Here is a 15353-nt window from a genome sequence, read left to right on the forward strand (position 1 = left end):
TCTCTGTTCAGAATATTTAAGTTAAGGGGGCCCATCCTGAAAACATACATTCACAGCCATAATACAGGCCCTCACAGGCAGACAGGGTACTAAAATAACATTCAGGGCTTCCTCAAGCAGTCCCCAACCTGAGCTCACCTTCTAGAACCGATTCTCAGCATCCACTCTCCTACCATTGGAAAAGCAGGAGCCACCCTCCACCAAGTAGAAGTATTTCAGCTCCATCAGGTAAATACCCCATGGGTACTCCATCTACAGCAAAACCAGGGAGGGGACAGAGAAATACACAGACCACAGTGACTTTCATGTGTGCAAAGTACAGTTGTTAAAAACAAGACAAAACAAAACAAAAAAAGAGGCTGTGGCCTCCATAGGGCAGTGCCGAAGCAGAGCCCCACACACTCAGACCTAGGGAGAGGGCCCCATGCTCCAACAGGTCTAGTAGGGCTGGCAGGCAAGGAGGTGGGGTCTCCATGTGAGGCCCTCATGGCAGAGAACGGAGATCTGGTGGGGCTGATGGTCAGCCAGAGAGCCTGATCAAGATGGGGCTGTGGCCTCAGCCCCCTCCTCTGAGTCCCACACTTCTGACTGCAGGTAATCAGCGAAGAGAGCCTTGGCCCGGCGTAGGACACGCCCCAGGTGGTGTTTTCGCACAAGGCGGTCAAAGTGCATGGCCAGCTCATTGTAATCCAGCCCGTTGCGCATGATGTGGTCACGGTGCTCCAACAGGATGGCGAGGCAGAGGAAGAGCATAAATGGGTTCCCCCGACCAAACTCTTGGGGTGGGGGCAGGCCTAGTGGTGGTAGGGGTGGCAGGGACTTTCCAGGGTCCTGTGGGGAGCCCACCTCCTGCATCAAGGGGGATCCTGCAGCCATATCACCAGCAGGAGAGGCATCCTGGGTAGATGGTGGAGATGAGGAGGATGGGGAGTCAGGACGGGAAGAGGAGGAGAGCAGTGGGTCTGGGGAGTTCAGCAAGGGCTCAGAGAGGGACTTGGAGCTGATGAGGGCAGCTGGGCGTGGCAGCTGGACCAGAGGGTCCCTCCTAGTGCCTGTGTTATCCCTGAGTTGCTGGAGGTCATCCAGGCTGGCTTGTCTCAGGAGACGCCCTCCACTACCAGGCCCCTGGCTGGTTGTGGCCAAGTGATCAACAGCATCTTCAAAAGCACCACTTCCTCCACCAGCAGGTCTCAGCATGTGCCTCTGTCTCACAGGTCGCCCCCTGTGGCCACCGAAGCCAGTGTCTGCCACTTGGCTGGGGGGTCCGACAAGCTCAACCTCATGTTCAGGAGGATCCGGGGGCAGTGAACTCCAGGTGACCTCCAGCATGCGGAGGGCATCATCAAAGGCGAACTCACGCTTGAGCTCGAGCAGCAGCCAGCGGTAACAGAAGAAGAGGTCATCAGCACCAGCTTCTTGCAGGTACTGGTAGAATTCAGGGTCAGCATGTCGCAGCAGCAGCTTGAGGTGGGCAAACTTGGTGGCCATGGCACGGCCGTCAGGATGGAAGTTTGCAGCCAGGCGCTTCATGATGCCACAAAAGCAAACAAAGGCATGGCCCTCGTGGTCCATGACAGCGAGAATGGGTGAGGCAAGGTCACTCATGCCCTGGCAGTAGGACACCTGTGGGTGGGTGACGGCGTAGGTGGTGAGCAGGTCGTGCAGTGCCCGCAAGTGTGGGCCATCCTCAGGCCCTGCATAGTAGGGATGGGCCCGGTCAGTACGCAGTACATCCTTGAGGACTGTGCTGCGGATGAATTCCAGATCCTCAGGGCTTGCCCGCTGTGCCCACTCACTCTTGAGCTGCTCATACTCACGGCTCTTGCGTTTCATGTAGTCCATCCGCTCGCGGCCTGTCAGCCCATCTGGATATACATTCAGCAGGTACCGCCACACCACCTGGCCAGGGATGAAAGGGATGAGGCTAAGGTTCTACAGATGAGCCACCATACCCTAATGTATATTCATCACCATCTACCCACCCACCATGGGCCTCTTATCCTCCTTCTGAAAGTCTCCCTGTCCACCTCTGATTTCCCACCCTCTCCTGGAGGAGAGCTTCCTGCCATGGAGCACCCCCATTTCACCCCCTAACAAAGTGGTAGACTGTGTGTGTGTCTCATGAGCTTTTAATGACTAAGTACAGAGTGAATGAGGGGGAGTGATGGATCCAATGAACAATTGAGGAGATTCACCTTCCGCAGGGAGGGCTCAACACCACCATGATAGATCCGCAGGCGCAACTCCTCAGGGCGGGAGAGCTGGCCCTCGTGGTTCAGGTACATGTGAAACTCCGCATCGCTCAGGGGTGGCTTGAAAGGCTTGACATCTTCCCCATATGACCAGCTTAGCACCTGTTGGACCTTAGATAAGGTGCGGCCCACCTGTGAAGGAAGGAGGGAGGGAGGCCACTAGTGAGCTAGGCAGGCTAGGAGCAAATGCCCACCAGCATGCTAGAATCTAGGGTACTGGGGATTCTGAGGTCTGCCAGGTAGGCCCTGCCCTCCAACCACAGCTGGGCCCCAGGGGTCCCTGAAACCACCTGAGAGAGGATGGACTGTGTGAAGGGTAGGGCAGCTGTTGTCAGCGATGGCCGTTTCTCAACCAGCAGCACGTCGGAGCCAATGACATCCTTGGGACTGATTATGTCCCAGTCTTCCAGCAGTGGGCCTGGGCATACAAAATGAAGTGATATGGGAGATGAGAACCCCAGACCTCAAGGCTGGGTTCCTCTCCTTCTACCGAAACCCGGCCACCTACAGGGCAATGAAAGACTCCCATGCCCTCTTCCCATGTCACCCAAAACATGTAAAAAGTAAAACTATTAGTGATTCTTTTGTGGTAACCATTTCACAAAATGGCTAGGCAGCCTCAAAAATGTAATATTGTAATTATATAAAGCAATATTTATTGAGCATTTACTACGTGCCAGGCACTGTGCTAAGCACTTAACCTTGATATAAGAAATAATAATCGCCAACACTTCGATAGTACTAAGTGCCAGAAACTATTCTGAGCCCTTTGCAAATATTAACTCATTTAATATTCATATCAATCTTATGAAGTAGGCACTATTATTATCACTATTCTTTATACAGGAATCAGGCATGGTTAGGTTAAGATACTTACCCAAGGCCTCACAGACAGGGAGTGAAATAACCTAAATTTGAACTCCGGGCTGTCTGGCTTGAGAGCCCAAACTCTTAATCTTATATTCATGATAGACCCCTTCCACAAAGGGTATACACTACCATTATCATTCCCATTTTACAGATGATGCTAAAAAGGCTGGAACAATTAGTAAGTGGCCCAAGGCTCTATAGACAGAAAATGCTGGGATCTGAACCTCCTTTACCTTACTCTAGAAAAAGTATTTGTGGAGCAGGTATGACATATACATTATGCAAAGGACACAGTGCTACTCTTGACTTTATCCAGTCTGGCCCTTAAAACATCAGTGCAAGTCTGTTCTTTCTCTCTCTTCTTACTCCCCTTCATATTCTTTCTTCCTGCCTCAAATGTGATGTGACAGCTGAAGCATCAGTGGCTACCTTGTGACCATGAAGAAAGCTCAACAGAATCTTAAGAAATGTTAGCCTTGATGCCACTGAACTGCTAAAGCCAACACCAGCAACGCCCAGTGGCCAACTTTCAAACTCCAGTATATGAAAAAAATCAACATTCATTTGTTTAAGCCACTGTCATTTACAGGTAAATGCCATCCCTAACTAGCATTTCCAAGAAGTCCACTGCACTCTCTCCCACAGAGCTGAGGGGACCAAACCCTAGGCCACACTTGGATGTCACTAGATGTCTCACAGGGCACTGCAAACCTAACGTGTCCAAAAGAGGAGCCTAAGATCCACTCTCAGACATGATCTCCTTCTCTGCAACTCAGCTGACTGAATAGCATCTCTATCTGTTAAGTTGCTTAAGCCAGAAACCATGAGAGACATCCTTGATGCCCCCACTCCCTCAACTCCCAGGTCCAAACTATCACTAAACCTTATGGCTTCTGCACACAAAAAGAACTTTGATTCCACCTTTTCTTTCATCTCCACCTTGTCACCCTGTCAGAGCCACCACCATCTCTCACCTGAAAAACTGCCTCCTAACCAGTCCCTGCTTCTTCTCTGCCTCTCTCCAATCTCTCCCAACATCTGCCAGGGTGGTCTTTCTACAATATTAATCAAATCATTAAAATATTTAACAGGTAAAACGAGGAAGGTCATACTACTGAAAATCAAACTAATGGTCTATAAGACCAAACAGAAGGACTACTTCAAGGAACACAGCTAAAGCTTAATGATTTGAATAAAAAAGTAGAGAGAACTGGAGGATAAATCGAGGAGACCTAATTCGTAAATACTAGGAAATGCAGTGGGAGAAAAGGGATCAAATGGAGATGTTATAATTAAACAAGCAATAAAGGAAAATTTCCCTGAAATGAAGAAATGGCTCACCAAGTCTTCCACCACACCACCAACTGCCAACGAGTCAACCCTGAATCATGGCAACCCCATATCAGAGTAGAATTGTACTCCATAGGTTTTTCAGTGGCTGATGTTTTAGAAGGATCACCAGGCCTTTCTTCCAAGGAGCCTCTGGGTGGACTTGAACTTCCAACCTTTCAGTTAGCAGCAGAGTTAATCATTTGCAAGTCTTAGAATTAAAAAAAAAAAAAAAACAAATATAACAACCCCCTCCACCCCATTCATATGCTGCTGAAATGCTGAAATTCTAAGAAGGAAGAAAAACTCTTGCCAGCTTCCAGAGCTAAAGAACAAAGGCCACTTAAATGGAAAGAAGGTCTGACTGATGATGGACTTCTGCTCCACAGCTCTGGAAGCAAGAAGTGGCTCACGGCACCTATGAAGCACTAAGAAAAAGGCTTGAGATCCAAGAGTCCCACACCCAGCCAAAAACAGTATGTATCTATCAGAGCCAAAGAAAGACCTTTTTGGCCATGCAGGGTTTCAGAGCCAAACCCATGCACACTATTGGAAGAAAACACTCAAAAGAGTTCTTTAAGCAAATGACTACAAAAGAGAGGGTAAAAGATAGTGGGCCACAAGTTTTTAATATATAAAAGGACAAAGGGCAAAGGACAAAGATACTGTGACTGGGAGTTTGTAATATAAAATGTTACATTAGAATTGCTGCAACATAAGCAACTTGCTATATAAAGGAAAATGATAGCCTGAAATTTAAAAAGAAAACAAATTAAAGCTGTCTAAACAAAACCTATAAGTTAAGGGTTGGGGATCAGAGGAAGAATAAGAATTAGAAGTATTCCAAAGCTTTCATTTCAAGGGCCAGGGAAGGGTGAGAGAGACTGGAAGAGAAAAAGCAGTCTAAAGTTTTCACTGTCAATTGTGTAAAAAAGCATAAATCCAGGTATAGAGTTTTTATGAGATACACACCTAAAACTAGGTGACAAAGAAAGGTTGAAGACTAAAAGTAAAAGGTAAACTAAAGGTATACCTGGCAAACACAAACGGAAAGCAAGAGCATTTGTGAAGGTCAGAAAAAGCACTGTACAAGGCCAAAAACATTAACAGGAAAAGAGAGACAATATGTACTGATGGAAAAAAAAAAAACCATTAATAAAATGGGCAAAGGACTTCTACAAGCACAAACTCCTCTAGTGGCAAAACCTGATCTGAACTGACATGAGGCTATATACTGGGTCTTTATGTAACCCACTTAGTATGAATATGCACATATTTCCCTGAAGACACATCCAAATGATTCATTATGGGGTGTTGCCCTAGCTCACAGTTTTACATAACATATGCTATACACGCTACATTTCTTTATCATAAAATTGTCAAACTTTCCAAACCCCAAATTAATACATAAATTCAATGCAATGACAATGAAAGTCTAACAGGGTTTTTTTCCTGGCACTGGATAAAATAATTCTAAGATTCATATGGAAGAATTCATGTTCAAGAATAGCCAAGAAAAAGAATCGTGGGAGGATCGCAAGGGCTTGCTTTATTAAATTTTATTACAAAACCATTGTCATAAGAATAAAGTGGTGTTAGCACAGCAATAGACAAATAGATCCAATCAGTGAAATGCAATAGAAAGCCCAGAAATAAATCCAAGTATATCTGGGAACTCAATATATGGCAAAAATGGCATTTCAAAATCAGTGTAGAAATGGTGGCTAGGTCTTCTACTTATCACAGTGTTGACAGTATTATATGTTAAAAAGAAAACAATAAGTATATTAGAAAAAAATTAGGAAAATATTTGTATCAGCTTATGAATGGAGAAGATGTTCCAAGGTGAGATGAGAAAATCAGAAATCACAAAGAAAAGAGACATATGTATAAGACTGCATACAGATTTTAAATTTTTATATGACAAAACAAAAAAGATACCATAAACAAATCCAAAAAAACCAAAAGAAAAACTGAGGAAAATATTTGCAAAGTATATAACAGAAAGAGAATTCATATCACAAATGTGCAAATTGATCAAAGGTCTAGACTTGATCTTCACATTGTAGAGGTGACAGAAACTAGCTTCTTCCAAGAAAGAGGGAATGGGCCATCCAAGTGGCCACAATATGCCTGTTGCTTTTGGTCATGAAAACAATCACAAGAATGACGTTAATAATATTTATAACAGCTTCCATCTATTGATACCATTTATGTTAAACACATACCATTTATATATATATATACACACAAATACAAATATACACATACAGCTCTATATGTGGATAAATTTCTGAGTTTGTGTGGGGGGAGTGGGTGGGGGGGGTGTAAATAAATGAAGGACCTATAAGGTTACAAGGAGCCCTGCTGGTGCAGTGGTTAAGAACTCAGCTGCTAACCAAAAGGCTGGCCGCTAACCAAAAGGTCAGTGGTTTGAATCCACCAGCCGCTCCTTGGAAATCCTCTGGGGAAGTTCTGCTCTGTCCTATAGGGTCGCTACGAGTCCAAACTCACTGGACAGCAATGGGTTTTAGTAAGGTTACACATCAAACCAATCAAAGTGGTTCCCTCAGGGCAAAATACTTAGGGGATCAAGAAAAGCCAGAGTGGTCCCAGGAGACTTTGGCTTTACTTGAAATATTTTCATTTTTAATAAGGAGAATTATTTACTGAGTGATTAAAAATCAGTTTCTTTAAAAAATGTAACTCCAATCAAATTCTCATCAGGATTTTAATGGAATAAGCTAATTCTATTAAATGAAAAGAACAGTGAGTGACAAGAATACTCAAGAAGATTCTTAAAAGAGGAAGACATTAAAACATATTATTATAAAGCTATAGAGATGAAAACAACATGGAACTGGCTTAAGACTTAACAAAGATTAATGTAAGAGAATCGAGAATTCAGAAACAGACTCATACGTATGCAGGAGTTTAGTAAATAAGACTTTTGAAAACAGTAGAAAAATAGCTGCTTCATCAATAACTGAAATGTTGATTCTCCAATTTAGAAAAAAAAAGTTTTGTTAAAGTTTATTTTTAACCAAACTGATATCTGTCTGTCTGTCTGTCTCTATTTGCTTTAATTTACGTTCCTCTCAGTTCTCGTGCAGCTGGGGTTTTCTCCGCATGTTTATTAGTCACACAAATTTGATTTCTTTACTGACTTGAATAGTGCTAATGGCTCTATTTTACAGGTAAGGAAACAGAGGCTTGGGGAACTGGTTAAGTGACTGACCTAAGCACATATGGTTACTCAGTGGCAGAGGTTCCTGTCTCTGGCTAGCTGACTTTTTTCTCCGTCACGAACTTTCTGACTCTTATTTCTCTCTTTCTGCTGATCTCTCCATCTCTTTCTCTCAAGGCTGTCAACTATGACAAGCTGTAATAAGCCCCAAATTTTGTAGAGTCAAAGGGCAAGGACTCTGAAACCAGACCTCCTGGGCTCAAATCCTACTCCACCACTTACTGCCTACATGACTTGAACAAGTCCCTTTCTCTCTGATCCTCAGTTTCCTAATCTATAACATGGGAATAACAATTGTCCCTACCCTGTAGAATTATTCTGATAATTCAATAAATAAATATTATGTGAGTAGAATGGCTATATGTTATTATGACCTCAATGAAAATGCCTCAATCATCCCTGCAGGACAATGGGTTTCTCTCTATATGGCCTTTCTGCCCTTGGTTTGTAGTTCTGCTAAGATGATTTGCTAGGCCACAATCATGCAAGGGGACTGGTTAGTCTAGTATGCAAATTAGGCGTGTGAAACCCCTGCAGGGATTGGTCAATTACTATGGAAACTAGGTGGCTGTGGCCTACTGAGAGGATTGATCAGTTTTGCCATCCTGCTAGGATTAAAAGAGCCAATCCCACAGAGGTTGAAGGGGACCTCACTACCATCAAGAAGGAGAGCCAGGGGAAGAGCACATCCTTTGGACCAAGGTTCCCCGCGCTGAGAATCTCCTAGACCCAGGAGACAGAGAAATTTGTAACACTGCAGCGGCAAGAAGTGGCAGAGCCCAGCAGAAGTAGGCCCAAGCAAAGGGCCCAGCAGCAGTAGGAGTTGAGAGAGGTCTTGGTTGGAAGCTGTCCTGATTGACGAACTGTTTCATGTCCGAGTTGTTCCTGTTACTTCCAAGTTGATCCTGATCCCGAGTTGTACCCTGTTACTTCCCTAATAAACCACTTAACTGTAAGTAGAGTTGCTGAGTTCTGTGAGATGTTGCAGCCAATTACCAAACCCAACCAAAGAACAGGAGGAAGAGTACTGAGGGGAGGGGGAGTAGTTAGTGTGAGAGATGGAGTGGTACAGCAGCTTGAAGAAGTTGGATATTTGGGACATCTTTAACCTCCACCTCATAGGAACTAGCTTTGTTCTGATTCTTATTAAAGAAATCATTCGTTTAATCCCAAATGGGCATGTGAGGTCCCCGAGGCTGGGAACCATAACTACCAACTCCACAACTTTTTATTTAAAAAAACTGCAAACCTACAGTAAAGTTACAAGAATACATTGAACACCATACATTCCTTCATCTAGCTCCTTCAACTGGTATCATTTTGTGCCACATTTGCTTCATCTCACGCTCTCTGTATATCCTTATTATTTTTTTGCCAAATTATTTGCAGACATCACGACACTTTACTCCTAAATACGCAACTGTTTTTTTCCAAGAATAAAGACATTTTTCCTTCACTAATCATGATACCATTACCACACCCAGGAAATTTAACACTGACACAATATTATTATCTAACATATGGTCCATAATCAAATTCTTGGGACTATGTCTTAATTTATCTGTGTGCTCTCAGAGACCAGGCACAGGCAAAACTGAGGAAAAACAAATATGAAAAGAGAAGTGGTTGAGAGACAAAGGGAACAAATCAGTGAGCAAGAGCACAAGTAAATGATAATGAGTGCAGAATGAGAAAATTAATAAATACAACAGCCATTATTATAATAATCATTATTATATTTAGATTATCATTATAACTAAAATATACAATACTACAGCTATATTGTTATAGTATACAATTATGTTCCTGGATTACATGCTATATTATAATACAATATAATAAACTAATCATTATTATTAGAGCTAACATTTTTTGAGCATTCACTAGGTGGCCATGTACCGTTCCAGGCATTTTACATGAAATTCCTTGTTTAATCCTCACAACAGCCCTAAGATATTGTTATCTCTCTGTTAATAGGTGAAGAAATTGAGGCGCAGTGGCCAGGCTGCCCAGATCACAGAGAGGGAGTGTATTGGGAAGGATGGAGTCACAACCCCCATCCTATGGGGAAAAGGTCCCAGAGCAGTGCCCCCGGGGCACTTGGTACTCACTGTCCTCGGTGGGCCGGATGTCTACACGTAATTGCAGGTATGGTTTGCAGGCGGTGGCAAAGGCCGTGCTGAGGTCCCAGTCAGATAGGAGTGAGAGGTAAGCTTCCTGTCCTAGCCGATCCCGGCCCAGGTAACTGATGCCAAAGTTCTTTTTCCTGGACACAGATGTAGGGAAGTCTCAGTGCCTCTAGTACCTTGGAGGCTTCAGGAACAGTTTCCAAAATGAGGAGGGGAAATATGTTGAAGGTGTTGAAAACAACTTCCTCCTATGTGCTGGGTACTGTGCAAAGGACTGTGGGCAGCCTGAGCCCCGGTCATTTATACCCATTTTATTACACAAACACAGAAACAGACAAACACCTACTTGCATCTGGAGGTACACTGGAAACTGGTAAAATGTTGGTCCCCTCTGGGGAGGGTAACAGGGTAGTTGGGGGATAGGAATCGGAAGAAAGCAGCCTTCTTACTACATTGAAAAATAAAGCAGTCTGTATGTTTATTATTTTTCACAACAAAAATGTTTATGGGAAGGGAGAGGGAAAGGAGGAGTGTTTGCTTAGGGGGCACTGAGTTTAAATTAATGGTGGTAGAATGATTTGGAAAAGGATAGTGAAAATAGTTGCACATTTTGAAGAATGTAATCAATGTCACTGAATTGTACATGTAGAAATTGTAGAGATGGCATACATTTTGTTATGTATATTTTCACCACAGTAAATAAATGTGGCATTTGTTCAAAAAACGTTTATACAAAAAAGTGAAATAACTAAGAATTTATTCTCCTGATATGTGCATGAAACCTGCAAAGATGTTGTGTGATAATCATTGTAACCAAGGAAACATCCTAAATACTCATCACTTTTATACGATTTGAATGTGTTACCATGTGCCTGTACTTCTCTAAAAGAACCATCACAACAAAATAACCATCATACCTACCCCCAAGAGACACTACTTTTCATCTATCAGGTTGGCAGATGTTAAAATGTTTTATAACAACCAGTGTTTGTGTGGGAAACCAGCACTCATATGCTGCTGGTGAGATTATGAAAAGAGATTATAAACCAATTTTACAAAGTAATTAAACATTAGTTTCTTTTACAAATGCAACTCTAATCAAATTCCCATCAGGATTTTAGTGGAATAAGCTAAGTCTATTAAATGAAAAGAACAGTAAGTACACAAGAATATGCAAGAAAATTTTTAAAAGAGGAACATATTCTTAAAATGGCAAAAGTTTTGTTACATACATTTTACAATAAAAAATTTTAAAGGAAAAAAAGAGGAAGACATTAAAATATAAAGCTATAGTGATGAAAACACTGGTAAAACCTGTCTGAAGAGCACTTTGGAAACATCTGTCGAAATTTTTAAAAGTATACTACCCCTAACCAGCAATACCACCAAGAATTTATCCTATGACTGTTGTTGTTGAGTGCCATTGTCTATTCCGACTCATAGCAACCCCATGTGACAGAGTAGAACTGAGCCATATGGTTTTCTTGGCTATAATCTTTACAGAAGCAGATTGCCAGGTCTTTCTCCCTCGGAGCAGCTGGGTGGGTTCACACTATCAACCTTTCGGTTAGCAGCCGAGCGCTTAACTGTTGCGCCACCATGGCTCCTTCATGCTATGACTAGACTTCCACAAATACTCCAAGATATGCATACATGGCATTTCACCTTGGGATTATTTGTGATAGTAAAACAAACAAAAGCCCTACCAAACAGCCACCAATGTTCATTGCAGCATTATTCAAAAAGCCAAAAGGTGGAAACAACCCAAGTGTCCCTCAACAAATGAATAAATAAACAAAATGTGGTATATAGAAACAACAGAATACTATTCAGCCATAAGGAGAAATGAAGTCCTGATACATGCTACAACATGCATGAACCTTGAAAATATTATGTTCAGTAAAATAAGTCAGACACAAAGGGACAAATATTGTATGATCCCACTTATATGAAATATATAGACTAGGCGAATATATAGACACCAAAGTTTATTAGTGGTTATCAGGGGCTGGGGGGGTGGAGATGGGGAGATATTGCTGAAAGGGGTACTAAGTTTCTGCTGGGGTGATGAAAAACTTTTGGAAATAAATAATGATAATGGTTGGCCAACGTGGTGAATGCAATTAATGTCACTGGATTGTACACTTAAAAATGGTTAAAATGGAAAATTTTTATTATAATGTTTTACCACAATAAAAAAAAAAAAAAAAAAAACCCCTGAACTATTAAAGGAGGCAGTTTTTGGAGGATGGGATTTTAGGGACTATGCCTTACATTATGTGGTGTTTGAGTTTTTGCTGTTAGTATGTACATTGCTTTTGTAGTAAAAGAATATATTTTTAAATGTTATGTTTCTTTGTTTTTTACTTGAACGGTTATCAACTCAATGTTGGAACAACACAATATCCTCCTCAGAAGCTTTGGCCATTATATATGTTACATTTTTTAAATGGAACAATTGGTTCTCATATAAAAAATGGAATAAAAAAACCCCTACCAAACAAAATACTGTATTAGCCCCTGTTGAGGTGGGTAGCCCACTGGCCAGTCCCCAGCATCCCCTCACTCACCCGTTCAAGTCAAAAGCTCGGATAAGGATGTGCTGTAACACATCCAGAGATGTGATCTGGGGGTCGACAGCGAAGGAACGGAACTCAGGCGGCAAGAAGCTCTCACACTTCTGGGGAGAGAAGACATGGGGCAGGCCATCAGGGGCCACATCATCCTGCTGAAGTGGAATGAGTGAGATACAGAGTGGTAGAAGACAAGGTCAGAGAGGTGGCAGGGGCCAGATGGAGGAGGGCGTTCAAGTTCATGGTGGGGACTCTGGTTTTTGCTCTGAGTGAGGGGGGACCCACAGAAGGGTTTTGAGCGGAGGAGGGACTTCGCCTGACTTAGAATTTAACAAACTCTTCTGGCTGCTCAGAAAAGAACAGTCTGGGGGAGGGGGCAAGGGCAGAAGCAAGAGACCAGTGTGGAAGAGGCTACTGCAATGATCCAGGCACCCAATCCTTTTTCTATATCCATAGTATCACCATGTCCAGTCTGGCCCTATTAAATCAGTCCTCCATGCTGTAGCCAATGTTAGCACCATTTACCTGCAACATTCCCCTGCTTAAACTTCTTCAATGGCAACCCATCACCTGCAGGAGAAGCCCCTGGATCCCCAGCCAGCCTCTCTCCAGTCAGCTTTTTAAAACTTTACGCTCTGGTAGTACCAAACTTCCGGAAGTAACAGTGCTTATGCAAATCCCCCTGCCTGGAATGTCCTTCCCACTTTCTTCACCTGGCTTACTCACAGCTCAGGTATTATCTCTTTTCTGAACCCCTAAACCTCTACCGTAGTGCTTATTCTATTATCTTGAAATGATCTGTACTTCTCGCCAGAATGTAACCCTCTTCTCATCATCGCCACTAACAGCACCCTGTTCCAAGCTACCTTTTACTCAGACTATGCACCAAAGAGAAGACGGTATTGCAGTTGTTAAGGACTCGGCTGCTAACAAAAAGGTCGTTTGGAACCCACCAGCCGCTCCGCAGCAGTCCGCTGTCATAAAGATTTACAGCCTTGGAAACCTTATGGGACAGTTCTACTCTTCCCTATAGGGTCGGTATGAGTCTGAATCGACTCCATGGCAACGGGTATACACCAAAGACCCTTCGCGATCTTCCCCTGCCCCTTACCTCTCTAACTGACCCCCTACCACTCTTCCTCACTCTCTCAGCTCCAGCAATATGGGAACCTAGGGAACACGACAAGCTCATCCCCACCTCCCAGTCTTTGCCCTTGCTGTTCCCTCTGCCTAGAGCACTTTTCCCTCCGCCCGGCCCCCCATATGCACATGCATGACTCCTTTTTATTCGAGTCCCTGCTTCTTCAATATCTCCTCTGGGGCTTTCCCTCTACTACCTTGGCTAAAGTAACTCCCAGGTTCATCACCTTTTTCATTATTTTCTCATGGCATTCATACTGTCCGAACCATCTCACTTATTTAGCTGTTTGTCTCCCCCACAACCCGGTCAGCTCACCAAGGGTAGAGACTCTCAACATATTATTTCTTGATTGATTTCAGAGGCCCCCCAAATTCCTCAGGGCCCCACCCCTCAACCTCTATAGCCCTTCTCCAACTCAATACCCCTTCTCTCTACCCATTATCTTCACCCATCCATTCCATACGCCCCCACCCCTTCACTTGCAGTCTTTCGCCCCAGGATATGTCCCTAAGGCCCGATACCCTCAGATCCTGCCCCCGCATCCCCAGGTTCAGCTTCTCCCCCACCATCACTCTGCCCTCAAACCTCGCCCCTCTGGTAACGCCCCAAATCTCAAGCCCCGCCCTCCACCCTAGGACAGCCAGCGCCTTCCCCTCCCCTGGGATACCGAGGCGGGTATGCAGACCGGTCACTGTCCTCACCTTGACCCGGACCCGCACAACCTCCCGCTCCTCCTCCTCAGCCGCCGCCGCCTGTGCTCCCCCGCCGGGCGGAGGCGCTCCGGAGCCGGCCAAGTCTGAAGACCCTGCAGCCGTTGCCATCCCGCCCCGCCCGATCAGGGTGACAGTTGACCGTCGCCCCGTACCCCTTACACTGCGCGTACCCCAGATCGCTGGAGCCCGCGACCCCACCTTGCGCCGAGGCGCAGGCGCAGAATGCCCCGCATGAACCTGCCCCCCCACTGCCCCTCCCACCTGGCACGGGATGAAGACATGCGCATGCGCCTAGAGTGCTCCTGTCAAGGGACCGCCCCCAAAGCCGGGCATCTTGCCTCGCGTGAGCTAGTGTGCAGGCGCGTAGTGAGGCCTAGCTTCTCCTCGGCCTGTGGTTTGGTCGTTTGCCGGTTTACTTAAGGATTCACGTAGCTACGCGTTAAAGTGACTACCTATACTCAGGCGAGAGAAGTGGACGGGCAAAGGAAGCCGCTGCGCGATGACGTCAAAGCCCCAGACGCCGCCCCACGTCCCCTAACGCCTCAGCTAACACATGATGTCATCTATTTCAAATAACCATGGTCTTCGCTCCAAAAGAGTCCGCTGCAATGAAAAAAATCCTTTTTCCGGAGTGGTTAAAAAAATAGTGTACCAAAAGGAAACATATTGTATAATCCCACCTGTATGAAATATTAGATCAGACAAGTGCCTACAAACAAGAAGTTTATTCATGGTTACCAGGGGCTGGAGGGAGGGGGCAATGGAGAGTTACTGCTTAAGGGGTACTGAGTTTCTACGTGGGGTGATAAAAAGCTTTCAGAAATGGATAATGGTGATGGTTGCACAACTCAGTGAATGTAACTAATGTCACTGAATTGTACACTTCAGAAGAGTTAAAGTGGCAAAACTTTTGTTATATATATTTTACCTCAATAAAATTTTTTAAAATAGTGTACTATTTTCCAATAGTGAAAATTCATGAATCTGCATATTTATGATGTTTTGCAGTTTCTGTACACATGTTCAGAATATTCATTAAATAATTTACCAAAACAGCCATATTTATGTTATCTCAAGGTCCTCGCTTTTTAAAGTTTGC

The 15353-nt window shown here is 44.1% G+C and overlaps 1 protein-coding gene across 3 annotated transcripts; it reads right to left on the bottom strand.

Annotated features, from left to right (window-relative positions):
• Nucleotides 1-301: 301 nt before the first annotated feature.
• On the bottom strand, nt 302-14390 carry TBC1D25 (TBC1 domain family member 25). Of its 3 annotated transcripts, none has more exons than XM_004376875.2 (6): nt 14243-14390; nt 12398-12507; nt 9810-9964; nt 2543-2670; nt 2196-2384; nt 302-1899 (listed from the first exon to the last, which is right to left on the bottom strand). In XM_004376875.2, exons 1-6 carry the CDS (start codon nt 14360-14362, stop codon nt 538-540), a joined length of 2064 nt encoding a protein of 687 aa, XP_004376932.1. In that variant the 5' UTR covers nt 14363-14390; the 3' UTR covers nt 302-537. The 3 variants fall into 3 exon arrangements, with proteins under 3 accessions (XP_004376932.1, XP_023587601.1, XP_023587602.1); XM_023731833.1 differs by having other exon boundaries at nt 12398-12555; nt 14243-14362; XM_023731834.1 differs by having other exon boundaries at nt 14234-14362.
• Between the last annotated feature and the right edge of the window lie 963 nt (nt 14391-15353).

This window comes from Trichechus manatus, unplaced genomic scaffold (genome assembly GCF_000243295.1).
Source record: "Trichechus manatus latirostris isolate Lorelei unplaced genomic scaffold, TriManLat1.0 scaffold00046, whole genome shotgun sequence".
NCBI lineage: Eukaryota > Metazoa > Chordata > Mammalia > Sirenia > Trichechidae > Trichechus > Trichechus manatus.

What these genes read in the sequence shown, in the direction of transcription:
- TBC1D25 (XM_023731833.1), bottom strand. Translation starts at nt 14,362, where the DNA reads ATGGCAACGGCTGCAGGGTCTTCAGACTTGGCCGGCTCCGGAGCGCCT. An exon ending in CGAGCTTTTGACTTGAACGG is followed by an intron (nt 9,965 to 12,397) that starts GTGAGTGAGGGG and finishes ATCTGTGTCCAG; the next exon opens with GAAAAAGAACTTTGGCATCA. An exon ending in TTGAGCCCTCCCTGCGGAAG is followed by an intron (nt 1,900 to 2,195) that starts GTGAATCTCCTC and finishes ATCCCTGGCCAG; the next exon opens with GTGGTGTGGCGGTACCTGCT.